At 40.9% G+C, this 22211-nt stretch overlaps 1 protein-coding gene across 1 annotated transcript in view; it reads right to left on the bottom strand.

Annotated features, from left to right (window-relative positions):
• The window catches only part of LOC144677608 (kinesin-1 heavy chain), a 125099-nt gene that overhangs the window by 43307 nt on the left and 59581 nt on the right, over positions 1 to 22211 (bottom strand). The window contains exons 6-10 of the mRNA XM_078537649.1: positions 14483 to 14538; positions 14302 to 14389; positions 10767 to 10891; positions 7152 to 7256; positions 5375 to 5520 (exon numbers count right to left, since the gene is read on the bottom strand). Coding sequence (XP_078393775.1) covers positions 5375 to 5520; positions 7152 to 7256; positions 10767 to 10891; positions 14302 to 14389; positions 14483 to 14538 — 520 coding nt within the window. The remainder of the gene's footprint in view (positions 1 to 5374; positions 5521 to 7151; positions 7257 to 10766; positions 10892 to 14301; positions 14390 to 14482; positions 14539 to 22211) is intronic.

Raw genomic sequence — 22211 nt, 5'->3', positions numbered from 1 at the left:
TGTGTGTGTGTGTGTGTGTAAAACAGGTGTAGCAATATTGATCGAGGAATCAATTACTGCAATTAGGAGGGGTGATATCTTAGAAGGCTCCTCAACTGAGGCCATATGGATAGAACTTAAAACAAAAAAAGGGGGCAATCACATTTCTGGGAGTATACTATAGACCCCTAAACAGTCAGGGAGAGATAGAAATGCAGATATGTAGGCAAATCTCAAAAGTGTAAAAATAACAGGGTAGTAATAGTAGGGGATTTCAACTTCCCCAACATTAACTGGGATAATCTTAGTGTGAAAGGCTTAGAGGGGCAGATTTCTTAAAATGTATCCAATAGAGCTTTTTAAGCACGTAGAAAGTCCTACAAGAGAGGGAATGGTGCTGGACCTAATCTTAGGGATTGAAGCCGGGCAAGTGGTAGAAGTGTCAGTGGGGCAGCATTTCAGGGATAGTGTCCATAACTTTAAGATTTAAGGTAGTTATGGAAAAGGACAAAGATGGACTGGAAATAAAGGTTCTGAATAGGGGGAAGGCCAATTTTAATATGATAAGACAGGATCTGGCCAAAGTGGACTGGGAGCAGTTACTTGTAGGAAAATCAACATCAGAGCAGTGGGAGTTATTGAAAAAGAAAATAGTGAGAGTGCAGGGCCAACGTGTTCCCGTAAAGGTGAAGGGTGGGACTAACAAGTCCAGAGAACCCTGGATGTCGAGGAATGTACAGGGTTGGATAAGGAAAAAATAAGGGATGCATTATAGTAGACACTGAGCGCTCAAAACAGCAGAAGCCCTAGAGGAGTAGAGAAAGTACTTAAAAAAAAATTAGGAGAGCGAAGAGGGGGTATGAAAAAACACTGGCAGGTAAAATAAAGGAAAATCCAAAGGCGTTTTATAAGGAGTTATTATTAGGAGCAAGAGGATAACCAGGGAAAGAGTAGGGCCCATTAGGGACCAAAGTGGCAATCTGTGTGAGGAGCCAGAAGATGTAGGTGAGGTTTTAAGTGAATACTTTGCATCTGTATTCATTATAGAGAAGCATGATGTACGTATAGAAATCAGGGAGGGGGATTGAGATATATTTGAACAAATCAACAGGCTTAAAAGTGGATAAATCCCCAGACCCAGATGAGATGTATCCCAGGCTGCTGTGGGAGGCAAGAGAGGAGATTGCAGGGACCCTGACATAAATTTTCAAATCCTCTCTGGCCATGAGAGAGGTGCCAGAGGACTGGAGGACAGCTAATGTGGTACCATTATTCAAGAAGGGCGATAGGGATAAACCTGGGAACTATAGGCCAGTGAGTCTAACATCAGTGGTAGGGAAACATTTGGAAAAAAACCCGAGACACAGAATTGATCTCTACTTGGGAGAGGCAAGGGTTAATCAAGGATAGTCAGCATAGCTTTGTCAGGAGGAGGTCATGTCTAACAAATTTGATTGAATTTTTCAAGGTGACAACTAGGTGTGTAGGTGAGGGTAGCGCAGTTGATGTAGTCTACATGGACTTCAGCAAGGCTTTTGACAAAGTCTTGCATGGGAGACTGATCAAGGTGGTAAAAGCCCATGGGATCCAGAGCAATTTGACAAATTGGATCCAAAATTGGCTTAGTGGCAGGAGGCAGAGGGTGATGGTCGAAGACAAAAAAAAAAATACCTGGAAAAACTCAGCAGGTCTGGCAGCATCTGCGGAGAGGAACACAGTTAACGTTTCGAGTCCGAATGACCCTTCAACAAAACTAAGTAAAAATAGAAGAGAGGTGAAATATAAGCTGGTTTAAGGTTGGGGGGGGTGGTAGTGGGACAAGCAGAGCTGGATAGAGGGCCAGTGATAGGTGGAGATAACCAAAAGATGTCACAGACAAAAGGACAAAGAGGTGTTGAAGGTGGTGATATTATCTAAGGAATGTGCTAATTAAGGGTAGAAAGCAGGACAAGCAAGGTACAGATAGCCCTAGTGGGGGTGGGGTGAAGGAATCGAAAAAGGCTAAAAGGTAGAGATAAAACAATAGATGGAAATACATTTAAAAATAATGGAAATAGGTGGGAAAAGAAAAATCTATATAAATTATAGGAAAAAAAAAAGGGGGTGGGGAGGGGGATCGGAAAGGGGGTGAGGATGGAGGAGAGAGTTCATGATGGTTGAAGGTTGTTTTTGGAACAGGAAGCCTGTGTCTAGTGGCACATTGCCGGGTTCACTGCTGGGTCCCTTGCTGTTTATAGTGTACATTAATGATCTAGATATGAATGTAGGACATATGGTCAACAAGTTCGCAGATGACACGAAAATTGGTGGTGTAAATAGTAAGGAGGTAAGCCTCAGGCTACAGGACAATATAGAAGGGCTGGTCAGATGGGCAGAACAGTGGCAAATGGAATTTAATCCTGAAAAGTGTGAGGTGATGTATTTTGGGAGGACGAATAAGACAAGAGAGAACGTGATGAATGATAGGACCCTAGGAAGTACAGAGGATCAGAGGCACCTTGGTGTGCATGTCCATTGATCCTTGAAGGCTGCAAAACAGGTAGATAAGGTGGTTAAGAAGGCATATGGGGTACTTGCCTTTATTAGTCGAGGCACTGAATACAAGAGCAGGGAGGTTATGATGGAGCTGGTCAAGGTTCCAATTCCTCACATTTACCTACAATCCCTGGTGGAAGTGTGCATGTATAGCACCTGGATATTGTATAAGATTTGACTCAGCTATAATGATGGTTACCACAGTCAACCAACTAGCTAGAAAGGCTCATGCACTTAAAATACTGATATGTGCTGAAGGTAACAGAGGGTGACAGTTATTCTCAGAAAACACAACCAGCAATCAGCCACTTTCAGAAAAGGATGAGATAGAAATATAGAAAAACAAGAAAAAGTGAGTTTCAGATTAAAACCCTTTTGAGTGCAATTGGCGTGCCTACTTTTACGATTCAAGTTAATATATAAATCATGTTTATTTCCAGTTTTGCAAAAAAATTCAGGAAAGCTCTTCATAACCTGTTATATTTGTTTTAAAAAGTAGGATTGTTAAAGATGAACGACGTAGTAGAATATGTTTAGTAATGCAAACATTAATATGATTTTTAAAACCACAGGGATTAAGTAAATGTCACAAGGAAATAATCTAGCATGAATACAGGATACCTCCCTCTCCAGCACATGGTTTTGTGAAAGGGAAGTCATGTTTAACCAACTTATTAGAGTTCTTGGAAGAAGTATCATGTGGCGTGGATAAAAGGGAACTCGTGGATGGACTGTACTTAGACTTCCAGAAGGCATGTGATAAAGTGCCACATCAAAGGTTATTGTGTAAAATAAAAGCTCGTGGTATGGGAGTAACATGTTGGCATGGATAGGAGATTGGCTGGCTAACAAGAAGCAGAGAGTAGGCATAAATGGGTCTTTTTCAAGTTGGCAAGACGTAACGTGTGATGTGCCACAGGGATCAGTTCTGGGACCTCAACTGTTTACAATTTACATAAATGACTTGGATATTAATGACTTGGATGAAGGAAGTGAATGTATTATCGCCAAGTTTGCAGATGATACAAAAATAGGTGGGAAGGCAAGTGACGAGGATGACACAAAGTCTGCAGAGGGATATAGACAGGCTAAGTGAGTGGGCAAAAGCTTGGCAGATGGAATATAACGTGGGAAAATGTGAGGTTATGCACTTTGGCGGGAAGAAAAGAAGAGCTGAATATTATTTAAGTGGAGAAAGACTTCAGAAGGTGCAGCAGAGGGGGATTTGGGGGGTCCTCGTGCATGAATCACAAAAAGCTAGCATACAATAGGGAAGGCAAATGGAATGTTGCCCTTTATTTCAAAGGAAATTAAGTATAAAAAATATGGAAGTCTTGCTAAAATTATACAAGGCACTAGTTATACCACAGCTAGACTACTGTGAACAGCCTTTTATCGAAGGAAAACTACACTGGCATTGGAGGCAGTCCAGAGAAGGTTCACGAGGTTGATCCCTGGTATGGAGGGATTTTCTTATGAGGAGAGGTTGAGTAGGTTGGGCCTGTACTTGCTGGAGTTTACAAGAATGAGAGGCGACCTTACTGAAACTTAAGATTCTTAGGAGGCTTGACAGGGTAGATGCTGAGAGGTTGTTTTCCCTTGTGGGAGAATCAAGTACCAGGGGGCATAATCTCATAGTAAGAGGTCGCCCATTTAAAACAGAGATGAGGAGGAATTTCTTCTCTCAGAGGTTAGTGAATCTGTGGAATTCTTTACCACAGAGGGCTGTAGGGGCTGGGCCGTTAAGTATATTCAAGGATGAGGTAGACAGATTTTAAATCAGTAAGGGAATCAAGGGTTATGGGGAAAAGGGAGGGAAGTCAAGTTGAGGATTATCAGATCAGCTATTATCTCATTGAATGGTGGAGCAGACTTGATGGGCCAAATGACCTACTTCTGCTCCTACATCTTATGGTCTTATGAAGCGATGGGTGGGATAGTTGCCAAATTTGCTGATGACACAAAGATAGGTAGGAAAGTAAGTTGTAAAGATGACATAAGGAAGTTCAAAAAGATATAGACAGGTTAAGTGAGTGGGCAAAGATCTGGCAAATGGAGTATAATGCAGTAAAATGTGAAATTGTCCATTTTGACAGGAAGAATAGAAGAGAAGTATATTATTTAAATGGCAAGAGATTAGAGAGTTCTAGATGCAGAGGGTTCTGGGTGTCTTAGTGCATGAATCACAAAAGGTTAGTATGCAGGTACAGCAAGTAATTAGGAAAGCTAATAGAATGTTATCATTTATTGCAAGGGGAATTGAATGCTTAAGTAGGGAGGTTATGCTTCAGTTATACAGAGCATGAGTGAGACTACATCTGGAGTTGTGCAGTATTGGTCACCTTATTTAAGGAAGAATGTAAATGCATTGGAAGCAGTTCAGAGAAGGTTTTCGACTGATACCTGGAATGGGCAGGTTCCCTTATGAGGAAAAGTTGGACAGGCTAGGCATTATCTGCTGGAATTTAGAAGAGTAAGAGTAAGATGATTGAAACATACAAGATCCTGAGGGGTCTTGACAGGGTGGATGTGGAGAGGATGTTTCCTCTTGTGGGAGAATCTACAACTAGGGGGTCACTGTTTAAAAATAAGGGCTCGCCCATTTAAAAGAGAGATGAAGCGAAATTTTTTCCGAGGGTTGAGAGTCCTTGGAACTCTTTTCCTGAAAAGGCGGTGAAAGCAGAGTCTTTGAATATTTTGAAGGGAGAGTTAGATCTTATTAAATGGAGGAGCAGGCTCGAGGGGCCGAATGACCTGCTCCTGCTCCTTGTTCATATGTTTGTATGTAGCATAGGACTCCTCCCGGAGTCTACACAGCACAAAAAACATTTGTAATAGTTCCTAAAAATAGTTTACTTACCTCTGACCAAACATCAATGTAGTTTTAGTCTCTGTCTCATTGTAGGATGATGGAGAGCAGCAAATAACTATAGTAGTTCTGCAGTTACCACCCAGTGAATCCTGTAAAATTCTGGTCATTTTGCTGTCACGGTATGGTACGTATGTCTAAAAGAACAACCAAGGTTTTAAAGACATACATGTACAAATCTACCTTAACTTTTATATGCCTATCAGCCTACTGTGCAACTGCAATTTGCATTCATACAGCACTTGACATTGAAAACATCCTATGGCACTTTGCAGGTGAGAAGCAAAAAAATTAACATACACCGAGGGGCAGTCAGCAAGGTGACTCAGTTGAAGATATGGATTTTCTGGACACCTGTAAGGATGTGAAAGGAAGTAGAAAGGCAGAGGGAGTTGAGGTGGAGTAGCACCTATAGTGGAAGGAACAGTAGAAAGAGATGGTGGCAGCGCAGGGATGCAAGGCTGCAGGAGGTTGCATGGGCATGGCAGGGAAAGCTATGGAGGGATTTATAAATAAGGATCTGAAATTTGATGCAAACGTGGTAGCTGGGAACCAGCACAGGCCGGTACAGACAGGAGTGATGGGAGAGTGGAATTTAATGCATTTCAGGGCATACAGATGGTCATGAAGCTATTAATGTATATAATATTGTTGGAAATTATTTTTTTAAAAAAATGTTTAATCTGTCGGTGTGTCTTAAGTGGATTAAAGCCAGCTAGTCTGGGTGCTTTGATATATACTAGCTTTGAGATGTAAGAGAGGTAGCGTGCATTTGTATTTTGTTGAATAGAGCAATCAAGAAGGGGAGTGAAATCTGGCGCCTAGCTAGCAGAGACCAAGCAATGTTTACATTACTAATAAAATTAGTACTATGAAAGGGATTTTGTTAGAAGAGGTGGAGTTCAAAAGGGCTGGTGATACAATGAGAATTTACATTCAAAAAGATGTGCTGAGTATAACAGACAGCAGTTTTGTGTGTGCAATGCAGAGGCATGTAACATCAAAGCCTGTAAGCCTAGCACTGTCTGCAAAGGAACCAAAGTGAAAGGAACCTTATTTTGAATTTGTAAGGTGAAAGTGCTTTGCCTGGTGTCTGCTTAAAGTCTATGAGTTGTTGTTGCCTTAGTGGAGATTAATCTGGGAATTTGTTAAAAGTTATGATAGTCGTAATTTGTAGCCATGTGTATATGTTTAACTTAAATTAATTTACTGTTAATTAATAAATGTCTCATGTATTTTGATGTAAAAACCTCTTGAGAGCTGGTGGTTTTATGCCTGAATTCAGAGTTGCATCCCAAACATACCAAATGAAAATACAGGTTATGACAGTTGTTTAAAATTTCCCTCTGGGATTTCTAAATAACTCAGCTTTATCAACTGCTGTGTCATAATACACACAATAGGACGGAGTGTAAATTTCAGAACAAAGATTATGAACAATCTATTAGCTTAATGATTTCAAATTGTTAATAACACAAGACAATTGGCAGAGAGATTTAAAAAAATGAAAAACATGCAACAAAAGACATTTTATAGGATACAGGTTATTGTTTAATATGCTTTTTTAATTCTCCTGAATATGCTGTGTTCTCTATGGAATTCTTTTGCATTTAAATTTACTCCTAATAAAAATAAATGGCAATACAACTGACAAGTCTCAGGTTGGTGAATTTATTCTATGTTGTCTTTGGTTAAGTTTCAAAGGCATGTAAGTGAAAAATCCTTGATCTGTTAAGATTTACACAAATAGTACATGTTGAACACTCACGCTTGACTCTGCTAGAGAAGCAATGACATTCCCCAGTGCTGACAAAGACTTGTTGATATTCTTGGCCTCATCGAGCACAGCACCTTCTGCTCCAGTTTTGCTGACCTTAATGGATTTTCAACAAAAGAAACAAATGCAGTGTTACTACAATAATTTCCAGATTTAAAAAATATAGTTTTCCCTTTCTTTCACATTACAGACCAAATGATTTGACAAATAATGCTAACGAGGGAGCACAAAATCTGAAGTAGAGCAAATCACATGCACACCCCCTTCCTCAGGCAAATTACTTTAAGTGTTTGAAAGAGAGAGGATTTGAATACTTGACTTCATGCTCAGGGGTCAACTTTTTTCCATTTTTGGGATCTAAGCATTGCTGGCAGGCCACCCTTTATTACCCATCCCTAACTGCCTGAGAAGTTGAAAGTGAACCTTCTTGAACCCTGCAGTTCAATGTAGTAATGGTGCTTCCATATTGCTGTAGCTATTTGATATAAGTAAATAGCTCGTTAGGCCACTTCAGAGGACAGCAAAGGGTCAATCACAGTGTGGAATTGGAATCGTAAATGGGCCTGGCCAAGTAAGGACAGCAAAGTTTCTTCCCTAAAGGACATTTAGTGAAAAGGGTTGTTGTTTTAAAAACCCCAATCTGATGACTTTGTGGTCGTTTTTACTGCTATCTGCTTTTAATTTCCAGATTTTAACTGAATTCAAACTCTCAAGCTGCCATGGTGATTTAAACTCTCATTCTCTGAATTCAGTCCAGGCCATTGAAATACAGGAACATTGTGAAAGTCACATATCTATTATAAGAAATGTGGCTTTAATCATGCCAGCATTTCCTTCTGAATGGCAATCAATACATTTATGAATCAAGTTTCCAAAAGGACAACAGCACTCTAATACATTTGTGGAACAGTGCCAGGAACTGTTTTATGATGGAAACTTACTTCAGTTACAAGCTTTGGGAGACAGGAAAGGCCATTGTGCTGACTAATTTTGTTCAATTTTTATTTAGGGACAACAATAAATGAATTAACTAACTTGCTGTCTTGTCCTAGCTTTGTGTTAGATAGTTCTCTTATGGTGCTTACCAATCTGATTTTAGGGGTCCAAACTGAATTCTCTCTTTTTCAAATGTATGCTAACTTTTTTAAGAAGAAATTATTCTTGGGATGTGGGCATCGCTGGCAGGCCAACATTTATTGCTCATTCCTATCTGCCCTCAAGGGTTGATGGTGAGCCACTTTTTTCATATACAACTGAGTGGGTAGCTAGGCCATTTCAAAGGGCAGTTAAGAGTCAACCACATTTCAGGTCAGTCTGGAGTCACTTATAGGCCCGACCAGGAAAGGACTAAAGATTTATTTCCCTAAAGGACATTAGTGAATAAGTGCAAATCTAGGTTTACATTAAGACCTACTGTAAACCTCTTGCCTACATCTCAATATCCTCTCAAAACTAAATCATCCATCAATTTGACAGATAAAGAAAATGCTGTAAAAACTCAGATCTAGCAGCATCTGTGGAAAGAGAAACAAAGTCAACGTTTAGAGTCCACATGACTCTTCTTCAGACTCTGAAGAGTCATATGGACTTGAAACTTTAACTCAGTTCTCTCTTCACAGATGCTGCCAGACCTGCTAAGTTTTTCCAGCATTTTCTGTTTTTATTTCAGATTTCCAGCATCTGTAGTATTTTGCTTTTATTAAGTTGCCAAAGTCTACTTTTCTATTTGGTATATAAACATCTTTAACTTGATTGCTACTACTTCATTACCTTTTGGTGTTGAGAGTCCCAAGCATCCATGTGGTATTGAACATGACTTAACACTAATTAGCTTTGCTGCTAAAATATTCTTTAAAACCGTACCAACATATGAATGAGGAGTAGGAGGCCATTTGGCCCCTTGAGCCTGCTCCACCATTCAATAAGATCATGGCTGATCTGATTGCAGCGCCAACTCCACATTCCCATCTAGCCCCCAGTAACCATCGACTCCCTTGTTAATCAAGAGTCTGTCTACCTCTGCCTTAAAAATATTCTTTGGTCCTGTCTCTACCGCTCTCTGGGGAAGAGTGTTCCAAAGGCTTACAGCTCCCGTAAGAAAAAAAATGTGTCCTCGTCTCTAAAAATGTCTCTCATTTAAGATAAACTGTCCCCCCTAGATGAGCCCTAGTCTCTCCCACAAGGGGAAACATCCTCTCAGCCTCCACCCATCAAGTCCCCTCAGGATTTTGTATGTTTCAACAAGATCACCCCTCATTCTTCTGAACTCCAATGGATACAGGCCCAGCCTGTCCATCCTTTCCTCATAAGATAACCTCCCCACCCACCCCACCCCCAATTCAGTGGAGTGAGCCTTCTCTGAACTGCTTCTAATGCATTTATATCCTTTCTTAAAGGAGACCAAAACGGTTTACAGCACTCAAAATTTGGTCTCAAAGCCCTACACAACCGTAGAAAAACATCCCTTTTATATTCCATTCACCTTGCAATAAATGACAACATTGCATGTGCCTTCCTAATCACTTGCTGTCCCTGCATATTAACGTTTTGTGATTCATCTACCAAGACACCCAAATCCCTTTATACCTTAGAGTTCTGCAATCTCTCTCCATTTAAATAATAAGCTGCTTTTCTGTTCTTCCTGCCAAAGCCGAGAAGTTCACATTTTCCTACATTATATGCAATCTGCCAAATTTTTGTCCATTCACTTCACCTATGTCCCTTTGCAGACTCCTTATGTTCTCTTCACAACTTACTTTCCTATCTATCTTTGTGTCATCAGCAACCATACATTTGGTCCCTTCATTCAAATTATTTACACAAATTGTAAATTGCTGAGGCCCCAACACTGATCCCTGTGGCACTCCACTCGTCACATTTTGCCTACCTGAAAATGACCATATATACCTACAGTTTTCTGTTACTAACCAATCTTCTTTCCATGCTAATATGTTACTCCTACACCATGAACTTTTATTTTGCATAGTAATCTTTGATGTGGCACCTTGTCAAATGCCTTCTGGAAATCTTAAGTACACCACATCCACAGGTTGGTTGTTACTTCCTTAAAGAATTCCAATAATTAGTCAAACATTATTTCTATTTCACAAAACCATTCTACAAGATTGTACTGAGATTTTCTAAGCGCCGCACTATAACCTCCATAAGACCAAATTTGAGCATCTTCCTTATGATGGACGTTAACCTAACTGGCTTGTAGTTTCCTACTTTCTATCTCCCTTCTTTCTTGAATAGAGGAGTCACATTCGCTATTTTCCAATCTGATGGAGTTTTGAAGGGCTGGGGTATTATGCAAAATAAGAGCTGAAGTATTTAGCAAATTTAGAAAAATATTGCAGAAATGTGTTTAAATTTTTGACCAAAACTGTATTGTGCAACCCTCCTTTAATTTACATAACAAAAAGGCTTGCCACACCTTGGGTGATAATATCAGCGTGACGTAGCTAGGATTTTTAAGAAAACAATTAAGCTTAGATCAAGCATTTTTCTCATTCAATTGATCTGGAAATCACAACAATCTCAAAGTGGTTGGTTCACAAACACTTTTCTTTTTAAGGTATAGAATTATAAAAAAAACAATCATACCTTCTCGCTACCTGCCAAGTCAACCAGATAAAGTTTGCCACTTAGCTTCTGCTCTGTTGCAGTGTTTTCTTGTTTGACATTAATAAGGAAGATACTGTGGCTACGTGAGCTGTGTTCATTCATATCTGAAACAGACAGAGGCTACTGATTAAAAATGTGTATTTCATCCAGCCTCTAATGCAAAAATTACAGGGTAGCCTAGTCCCATTTCCTCCCTTGGTCTCCTATTTTTCAGAGCTGTTGCAAACCCAGTAAGTGAACAGTTAAAGTACAAGCAAAGGTTGATTTTCTTTTGGCACAGTGTCATCAGTTAAATTTATTGACTTCAGATGATGCATGATACAGAGATCATTAGAAAGTGGATTGGGAGGGAGAGAGAACAGGGTATTCTTCTCCAGGCATTGCAGATGTAATTTTGTAAAATATGCAACTTCTATTTACAAATCTGCAAAATTTTCATACAGTCACAGATACATCAGAGAGGGGGTGATGTAAATTACCTGCAAACTTTAATAGAAAATGGTTAAACAATCTGCTAGATAGAGAAATTAGAAGAACTAAAGTATACACAAATTATGTTAAGGGAAGAATATCAAGCTTAGTGAAAATTTAATAAAATGTTTCATTAGTTGTCAAATGACAATACAAAAATTGTTTCTAGGTGCATTGATCTGAGCTCAAATTCACATCCTATAACTTTCTCAAAGCTTGAATTTTGTTATAGCACAAGCAGAGACCTGAAAATTACTGTCCATTTCATTAGAACATAAAATTAGGAATAGCAGTAGGTCATACAGTGCCTCAAACCTGCTCCACCAGGCAGTAAGATCACATCGAATCTTCTACCTCAACATCACTTTCCTGTCCAATCCCAATATCCCTCTATTTCCTTAGTGCCCAAATACCTATTGATCTCAGTCTTGCATATACTCAAATGACTGAGTATACATACCCCAAGTAGAGGATTCCAAAGATTCACAGTCAGGTGAATAACTTTCTCATCAGTCCTAAATGGACAGCCCCTTACCCTGAGACTGACCCCTAGTTTGAGGCTCTCCAATCAGGGAAAATAGCCTCTCAGCAAACTAGCCTGCCAAACCCTCTTAAGAATTATGTTTCAGTTTGCCTCATTCTTCTAAGCTCCAGATAATATAGATCCATTTTACTCAATTTCTTCTTATAAGACAACACTTTCATCTCAGGAATCAGTCCAGTGAACCTTTGTTGCACTCCTTCTAAGGCAAGCATATCCTTCCTTAGGGGAGCAAGTCAAAACTATATACAGTACTCAGGTATGATCTCACCAAATCCCGATGTAACTGCAGCAAAACTTCCTTACTGTTCTACTCCAAGTCCCTTGCAATAAAGGTTTACATACCATTTTCTGTTCTAATTGCTTGCTGTATGTTAACTTTGTGATTCATGTACAAAGACACTCAATCTATCTATTGGTTTGCATAGTGATTTAAGTGAGTGGGAGAAAATTTGGCAAATGGAGTATAAAGTGGGGAAATGTGAGGTTGTCCACTTTGGTGGGAAGAATAGAAAAGCAGAATATTATTTAAATGGAGAGAGACGACAGAATGCTGTAGTACAGAAGGATCTGGGTGTCCTCGTACATGAATCACAAAAGGTTAGCATGCACCCTCCCTCCTTCACCAAACAATGGCAGCTGTGTACCCCATCTACAAGATGCACAGCAGTAACTCAACAAGGTTCCTTCGACAGCACCTTCCAAGCCTAGGACTTATACCACCTAGAAGGACAAGGGCAGCAGACACATTGGAACAGGACCACGTGCAAATTTCCCTCCAAGTCACAAACCATCTTGACTTGGAACTACATTACCGTTCTTTTACTGTTGCTGGGTCAAAATCCTGGTACTCCCTTTCCTAACAGCACTGCAAGTGTGCCGACACCACATGCACTTCAGCAGTTCAAGAAGGTAGCTTAATAGCTCTTTCTCAAGGGCAATTAGGGATGGACAACAAATGCTGGTCTAGCCAGCAACGCCCATATCCCACGAAATAATAAAAATATCTGCCCCTTTTTGTCCATTTAATCTGTCCAAATCCCTTTACAGCCTCTTTGCATCCTTGCAGCTTACTTGTCCATCTACCTTTGCATTGTCAGCAAAATTGGATTAACATGCTCAGTCCCTTCATTTAAATCGCTGATATAGACTGTAAATAGTGGAGGCCCAAACACTGATCCTTGCATAACCCAACTAGTTACATCTTGCTGACCCAAATGTGACCCATTTATTCCTACTCTGCTTTTTGCCCCTGAACCAACCAATCTGCATTCCGTCCACATCATTGCCAACTTTATGAGCTCCAATCGTGTGTAACGCTTTCTTCTGAAAATCTAAATATGCTACATCTACTGGCTCCCATTATCTACACTGAAAGTTTTGTTAAACCAAACCCATTTAGTGAGCCAGGCCTTCTTAATTCATTACCAGCTGTTCCATTTACCCTGTGTGTGCGCACCTCCATACTTTAATACTTACTTCCTACACCTATTTGTAATGATACCTACACATAATCCAAGACAGAAAATGTGGCGCAGTTGGTTCGAAATAATTATTTTAAATTACAAACCTAAAGATTGATACTGCATTTCAATCCGACAAGTCACTAAGAAGTATGCATTAACATAGGAATGACAGAACAGAGGAGGCCATTTGATTGATTTGAACTGTGCTGGTATGAGCTTCACGTTGGAACTATGCACTAACACCATTTCCCAGCTCTTTTGTCTGTCCCTTGTACTATTTGTCTATCCCTTGTATTGTTTGTCTAAGTATTCATCTTAAGTATTTTAGTTGATATTTTCAACTATGCGGTTTCATGTTCCATATTCTAATAATCTTTTGCATGAAAAATAAATTGTCTAACCTCTTCCTTATACTTCTAGCACTAATGTGATTTAATGTCTCTCCTTTGTAATTCACCAACCAAGGTAATAATCCTTCCACCTCAAAAGAAAACAGTTAAAGGTAAATTAACCTGATTTACACTTCAAGCTCAGAGGGCTTGTCAGTTGAATTAGTTATTCAATTTTATTGAAGACTGACGAAGATATATAGAGCATGATAATCTCCTTGGAGCACAACTGCTCCTTAACAATGCTAGCCACAGATCAACTCTTCTTACAATTGGTATTTCACAATAAATGAAAGACAGAGGCTGGAGGGGAGAAAGGTTCCTATTACTTTTTATCCAATTAAGTCAACTACTAGAAATGAGAAGCAATGGCTCAAGGAGACCCCTCACCTAAATTATTCCTACACGACTGACAGAAGTCTTGATCAAAACAATGAATACGGAACACCACATGAGCTCTGCAAGAGCATGTTTAAAATTGTGTAATTTGCCTAAACTAGTTCCATAAAATTGCAGATTTAAATAATTTAAAAAAAAACACCATATTCAATCACATCACATCCTTTCAACACTACAATGTTGCATGTGATTGTGTTTAGTTTAAAACTGTTTGGTGCACAGCTTAACACAATGGTAGCTACACTTACTTGTAACTGCTACATGTCTGTTGGACTTTCCTTCATCAATTGTATCCATGACCTCATCAGGACTGCAAACAAAACGCTCGGTGCAGCCCTATACCAGGAGAACAAAAAAAAGACAAGTCTTGTAAACAAAATGGTATCACAGTGTGTGATGCTAAATGCATCTTTGGTACATTTCACTCACCTTAACATAAGGAACTCTATTTTTATCTTCATGGACAGAGAGATTCGTCTTCGACACTGCAAACAGAAAGGAACAATGTTTTCTCAAAACCTAATAGTTCCTGTAATTAAGGTCTACATACAAATATAAAATTTAGCCACATTAATGCAAATTAAACAGTTTCCAATACTATTTTGCCATGTTTTGCATTCCTTGGTGAAAAATTAAGATAAGGCGTATACCAGTTTTTTTTAAATCATGAGAGAAATTGATAACGTAGATGCAATCAGATATTTAAATTTGGGTTGTGCACAGACTTAGTGGACAAATATAAAGTTAGCAAATCAAGACAAAATTAGAAGGAATCTTTAACTTATAGAGCATAGAAATTTATGACATTGAAGGAAATCCTTTGGCCCATCGTTTCTGTGCTGGTACTTCTACACTCTTCACTGGTCAAGTAGTATGGAAATAAACTTTATCCCAGAATTTATCCCCATATCCTCTGGTAGATTTAGATTTAATCTCATGAGATACATGGTATCATCCATCAGAAAATCAATCATATAGTTTTAACAGTTTCACTTCCCTGGCAGACATTTATTACTTATGCTCAAATTTCAAAATTTGTACCAGCCATTAAACATCTAAAAATGTAACCACAATCCATTTTAGATTATGATTGAACATTCTGCTTTGTATCTACATAGAATGATAGAATGGTTATAGCACAGATGGGTATTTGGCCCGACATGGCTAATAAGCTCTCAAAAGGAGACACTCGCCACTTCACTGCCTTTTCACCATAGCCCTGCAAATATTTCCTTTTCAGTTAATAATCCAATTCCCTCTTGAAAGTCTCAATTGACCCTATCTCTGCTACACTTTAAAAAAAAAAATTCATTCATGGGATGCAGGCTTCGCTGGCTGGGCCAGCATTTATTGCCCATCCCTAGTTGCCCTTGAGGTGGTGGTGGTGAGCTGCCTTCTTGAATCGCTGCATGGTGTAGGTACACCCAGAGAGCTGTTAGGAAGGGAGTTCCAAGATTTTGATCCAGCAACAGTGAAGGAACGACGATACGTTTCCAAGTCAGGGTGGTGAGTGACTTGGAGGGGAACTTCCAGGAGGTGGTGTTCCCATCTATCTGTTGCCATTGCCCTTCTCGACAGTAGTGGTCGTGGGTTTGGAAGGTGCTGTTGAAGGAGCCTTGGTGAATTCCTGCAGTGCATCTTGCAGATAGTGCACACAGCTGCTACTGTGCATCGGTGGTGGAGGGAGTGAATGTTTGTGGGTGTGGTGCCAATCAAGCAGGCTGCTTTGTCCTGGACAGTGTCATGCTTCTAGAGTGTTGTGGGAGCAACACTCATCTGGCCAAGTGGGGAGTATTCCATCACACTCCTGACTTGTGCCTTGTAGATGGTGGACAGGCTTTGGGGAGTCAGGAGGTGAGTTACTCGTCACAGGATTCCTGACCTGCTCTTGTAGCCACAGTATTTATTTGGCTAGTCCAGTTCAGTTTCTGGTCAATGATAACCCCCCAGGATGTTGATAGTGGGGGAATTCAGTGATAGTAATGCCATTGAACATAAAGGGGCAATGGTTGAATTCTCTCTTGTTGGGGATGGTCATTGCCTGACACTTGTGTGACGCGAATATTACTTGCCACTTGTCAGCCCAAGCCTGGATATGGTCCAGGACTTGCTACATTTGGACATGGGCTGCTTCAGTGTCTGAGGAGTTGTGAATAGTGAACATTGTACAAATCAGCGAACATCCCCACTTCTGACCTTATGATGGAAGGAAGGTCATTGATGAAGCAGCTGAAGATGGTTGGGCTGAGGACACTATCCTGAGGAACTTCTGCAGTGAGGTCCTAGAGCTGAGATGACTGACCTCCAACAACCACAGCCATCTTCCTTTGTGCTAGGTATGACTCCAACCAGCGGACAGTTTTTCCCCCCGATTCCCATCGACTCCACTTTTTGTTAGGGTTTCTTGATGCCACACTCAGTCAAATGCTGCCTTGATGTCAAGGGCAGTCACTCTCAACTCACCTCAGGCGTTCGGCTCTTTTGTCCATGTTTGAACAAAGGCTGCGATGAGGTCAGGAGCTGAGTGGCCCTCGCAGAACCCAAAATGGGCGTCAGTGAGCAAGTTATTGCTAAGCAAGTGCCACTTAATGGCACTGTTGATGACCCCTTCCATTACTTTATTGATGATCGAGAGTAGACCGATGGGGCAGTAATTGGCTGGGTTGAATTTATCCTGCTTTTTGTGTACAGGACATACCCAGGCAATTTCCCACATAGCTGGGTAGATGCCAGTATTGTAGCTGTACTGGAACAGCTGGGCTAGGGGCGCGGAAAGTTCTGGAGCACAAGTCTTCAGTACTCTTGCCGGAATATTGTCCAGGGCCCACAGCCTTTGCAGTATACAGTGCCTTCAGCCGTTTCTTGATATCACATGGAATGAATCGAATTGGCCGAAGACTGGCATGTGTGATGCTGGGGACCCCTGGAGGAAGCCGAGATGGATCATCCACTCGGCACTTCTGGCTGAAGATTGTTGCAAATGCTTCTGCCTTATCTTTTGCACTGAGGTGCTGAGCTCCTCCATCATTGAGGATGGGGATATTTGTGGAGCTTCCTCCTCCAGTGAGTTGTTCAATTGTCCGCCATCATTCACGGCTGGATGTGGCAGGACTGCAGAGCTTAGATCTGATCCGTTGGTTGTGGGATTGCTTAGCTGTCTCTCACTTGCTGCTTATGCTGTTTGGCATGCACGTAGTCCTGTATTATAGCTTCACCAGGTTGACACCTCATTTTTAGGTATGCCTGGCGCTGCTCCGGGCATGCCCTCCTGCACTCTTCATTGAGCCAGGGTTGATCCCCTGGCTTGATGGTAATGGTAGAGTGGGGAATATGTGTGGCCATGAAGTTACAGATTGTGTTCGAGTACAATTCTGCTGCCGCTGATGGCCAACAGCACCTCATGGTTGGCCTAGTCAAGTTGCCAGAACTGTTCAAAATCTATCCCATTTAGCATGGTGGTAGTGCCACGCAACATGATGGAGGGTATCCTCAATGTGTAGGCAGGACTTCGTCTCCTCAAGGACTGTGCGTGGTCATTCCTACCTATACTGTCATGAAAAGATGCGTCTGCGGCAGGCAGCTTGGTGAGGGTGAGATCAAGTGTGTTTTTCCCTCTTGCTGGTTCCCTCACCACCTGCTGCAGACTCAATCTAGCAGCTGTATCATTTAGGACTCAGCCAGCTCGGTCAGTAGTGGGGCTACCGAGCCACTCTTGGTGATAGACATTGAAATCCCCCTCCCAGAGTACATTCTGCACTCTTGCCACCCTCACTGCTTCCTTCAACATGGAGGAGCACTGATTCATCAGCTGAGGGAGGGCAGTACATGGTAATCAGGAGGTTACCTTGCCTATGTTTGACCTGATGCCATAAGATTTCATGAGGTACGAAGTCGATGTTGAGGACTCCCATGGCAACACCCTCCCGACTGTATACCACTGTGCCGCCACCTCTGCTGGGCCTATCCTGCCGGTGAGACAAGACATACTCAGGGATGGTGATGGTGTGCCTGGGACATTATCTGTAAGATATGATTCTGACTATGTCAGGCTGTTGCTTGTCTCGTCTGTGAGACAGCTCTTCCAATTTTGGCACTAGCCTCCAGGTGTTAGTAAGGAGAACTTTGCAGGGTCGACAGGACAGACTGCCATTGTCGTTTCCAGTGCCTAGGTCAATGCCGGGTGGTCCGTCCGGTTTCATTCCTTTTTTGTGACTTTGTCCGACAGTCTCAAGTACTGCATTCTAGACCCGAAGCACATGCTCCATGAATATTTTTCAAGTCACCATTGCTTGTTTTACCAATTACCTTAAATTTGTGCCTTCTTGTTCTCAATCCTTCCACCAATGGGAGCAATTTCTCCCAATCTATTCTGTCCAAGCCCCTGATGACTTTGAATACCTCTATCAAATCCCATGTCCACCTCTCTTCCCCAAGGACAACAGCCCCAACTTCACCAACCTTTCTATATAACTGCAGTTCCTCATCCCTGGAACCATTCTCATGAATTTTTTGTGCACACTCTCCAATGCCTTCACATCCTTCCTTAAGTGTGATGCTCAGAACTGGATGCAATACTCCAGCTGAGGCTGAACCAATGTCTTATATAAGCTTAACATAACTCCCTTGCTTTTGTGCTCTATTCCCCCATTGATAAAGCCTAGGATGCTATATGCTTTATTAATTGCTCAACTTGTCCTGCCATCTTCAATGATTTTTGCATATATACACAGAGGTCTCTCTGCTTCTGCACCTCCTTAAGTCTGTATACCCTTTATTTTCTATTGCCTCTCTACATTCTTCCTATCAAAATTAATCACTTCACACTTCTCAGCATTAAATTTCATCTGTCACTTGTCCACCCATTCCACCTGGCTGTCCTTTCGAAATTCTACACTATCCTCCTCATGGTTCAGAATACTTCCAAGTTTTGTATCATCCACATATTATGAAATTGTGTCCTGAACACTAAGGTCTAGGTCATTAATGGACACCAGGAAGAGCAGAGGTCCTAAATGACATCTGGGGAATTCCACTATAAACCTGTCAGTCCAAAAAACAAGTGTTCACCACGACTCTTTGTTTCCTATCACCCAGCCAATTTGTATCCATGTTGCTACTGTCCCTTTAATTCCACGTGCTCTCACTTTGCTGTCAAGTCTGTTGTGTAGCACTTTATCAAATGCCTTTTGGAAGTCCATGTACACCACATCAACAGCATTACCCTTACGCAAGTTAGTTAAACACATTTTGCCCAAGAAACATTCACAACACACAAGTACTAGGCAACTCCAACAAGAGAGAATCTAATAATCTCCCCATGACATTCAATGACATTACCATCATTAAATCCCCCACTATTACCATCCTGGGGGCTACCACTAACCAGAGACTAAACTAGACCAGCCATATAAATACTGTGGATACAAGAGCAGGTCAGAAGCTGGGGATTCTGCAGTGAGTAACTCACCTCCAGACTCCTCAAAGCTTGTTCACCATCAAGAAACCACAAGTCAGGAGTGTGATAGAATACTCTCCACTTGCCCAGATGAGTGCAGCACCAACAACACTCGAGAAGCTTGACACCATCCAGCACACAGCAGCAAACTTGATTAGCATCCCATCCACCACCTTCAACATTCACTCATTCCGCCACCAATGCACAGTGGCAGAAGTGTGTACCATTTACAAGATGCAACGCAGTAACTCACCAAAGCTCCTCTGACAGCACCCTCCAAAACTGTGACCTCTACTAACTAGAATGGCAAGGTCTACATATTCAGGGCAACAACACCATCTGCAAGATCCCCCTCCAAGTCACACAGCGTCCTGACTTGGAACTATATCACCTTCACTGTCGCTAGGTCAAAACCCTGGAACTCCCTTCCTAAAAGCACTGTGGGTGTACCTATACCACATGGATTGCAGTGGTTCAAAGTAGCTCATTTGCACTTTCAAAGGTAATTACAGGTTGACAATAAATACTGGCCCTTCCAGTGACACCCACATCCTGCGAACAAATAAATTTTAAAAAGTTACTATTAATTTTGTCCAGAATTATCCTTTCTTCAAGCTTCTCCACCACCAAGGTTAAACTGAGTTGCTGGGCTTATCTTTACACCCTCTTTTGAACAAAGGTGTAACATTTACAATTCTCCAGTCCTCTGACATCACCCTGAGTCTAAGGAAGACTGGAAAATTATGGCCAGTGCCTCCGCAATGACCACACTCACTTTCCTCAGTATATTTGCACTTAATTTTTCTGGTCCTGGTGCCTTATCAAATTATAAGTATAGACAATATCCAATACCACTGCTCATCAATTTTAAGCCCTTCAAGTATCTGAACTACCTCTGCTTTCACCATGAACCGGGCAGCAGCATTTTTCTTGATGAAGACAGGATGCAAAGTATTCATCTAGTATCTCCACTATGCTCCCTGCCTCCATATGTAAGCCCCTTTTTTGGTCCGTAATCTGCCCTTCTTACCACCGTTTTACTATTTGTATGCCTAAAGACGACTTTTGGATTTTCTTTTAGGTTAGCTGCCAGTCTCTCTCATACTCTGTTGCTTTTATCTGCTTTATCAATTCTCCTCTGAACCTCCTCTATTTGGCCTGGTTATCAATTGAATTATCCACTTGACATTTGTCCTAAGTACACTTTTCCTGCTTCATCCTAATCTTTACCTCTTTCATCATCCATGGAGCTTTGAATTTGTTTGCCCTACATTTCCTCTTCGTGGGAATCTACTTAGACTGTATTCAACTCTCTTCATTAAAGGCAACGTATGCTCAATTAGTTTTGCCTGCTAATCTTTAGATGTCCAATTCGATAGCCAATCTAAACTTTATGATGCAAAGATCACCGTCCCCTAAATGTTCCCCTACTAACACTTGATCCACTTCGCCCACCTCATTCCCAAGAACCAGATTTTGTTATACTGGAAACATACTGTAGAAAATTCTCCTGAACACACTCTAGGAACTCTTGACCCTCTCTGTCCTTCCTATTCAAGCTATTTCGGATAATTAGTCCCACATTACAACTACTCTATAATTCTTGCAACTCTCCAATTTCCTTGTAAATTTGTTCCTCTACATCTTTCTTACAAGTTGGTGGCCTATGTGTTTATTCACAGCCAAAGGACACCCCAAAGTGCTTTACAGCCAATGAAGTGCTTTTGAAGTATAGTCACTGTTCACTGCAGGAAAGGCAGCAGCCAATTTGCACACAAGCTCTCAAGCAGCAATGACCCGATAATTTGTTTTTTTAGTGACGTTAATTGAGGGATAACTATTCGCTAGGACTCTGGAGAGAGGGCCATGGAGTCTTTTACGTCCACCAAGGGGGCAAACAGGGTCTTGGTTTAATTTCTCATCCAAAAGATGGCACCTCCAACAGTGCAGCACTCCTGCATTACTGCACTGGAGTGTCAACCTTAATTTGTGTTCAAATTCCAGAATCTTACTTGAACCCACAACCTTTTGACTCAAGAGGCAATTGTGCTATTAACCAAGAATGACTAACGAAAGGGTGATGCGTTTAAATTGACTTCAATTGAAAAAAGTTTTCACAAGGTTTTGCTGGTTTGTGATGATGTTGAAGAATTACCTTTGTCTCTGTAATCCTTTAAATTACTACCCGATTTCCTTTTTACAATTTGTGCCAAACAGGAAATAAGCTATCAATCCGATCGGTGGCACTACCCACAAGCAGCAACAGTAAGATATTCCATATTCAATGGGCATTTAGTTTATATAGCTTGCCCTAGTAAACTGTAACAGTTACCACACACAACTACTGCAAGACTGCCCAAAAACATGATAACAATGATAACCATTTACCTCTAGCAAATCTCATGATGGGAAGAAATCATTGACTTGGATACCAAATACAATTATGTTTTGAACATACCAACATCCACACAATTGACTTGTAACTTATTAGTTTGACAAGGTTGCCATCGCAACAACCCATTTTTGTGGAAACAGGAGCATTTTCTACTACATGCAAACTAAAAGTAATTTAAGACAGTGTTGTTTATATCTGCGCATAATTCAGGGATGCTCAAAATATAGTAAACTCAAGACCCACAAAGATATGTACTTTATAAATGTCTTCCTTAATCAATACTTCTCAAAACGATTAGCCAATTTCTT

This window comes from Cetorhinus maximus, chromosome 3, assembly GCF_964194155.1.
Source record: "Cetorhinus maximus chromosome 3, sCetMax3.hap1.1, whole genome shotgun sequence".
NCBI classification, from domain to species: domain Eukaryota; kingdom Metazoa; phylum Chordata; class Chondrichthyes; order Lamniformes; family Cetorhinidae; genus Cetorhinus; species Cetorhinus maximus.
The sequence above is the reverse complement of the archived record's forward strand: the minus strand, read 5'-3'. Positions and strand labels throughout refer to the sequence as shown.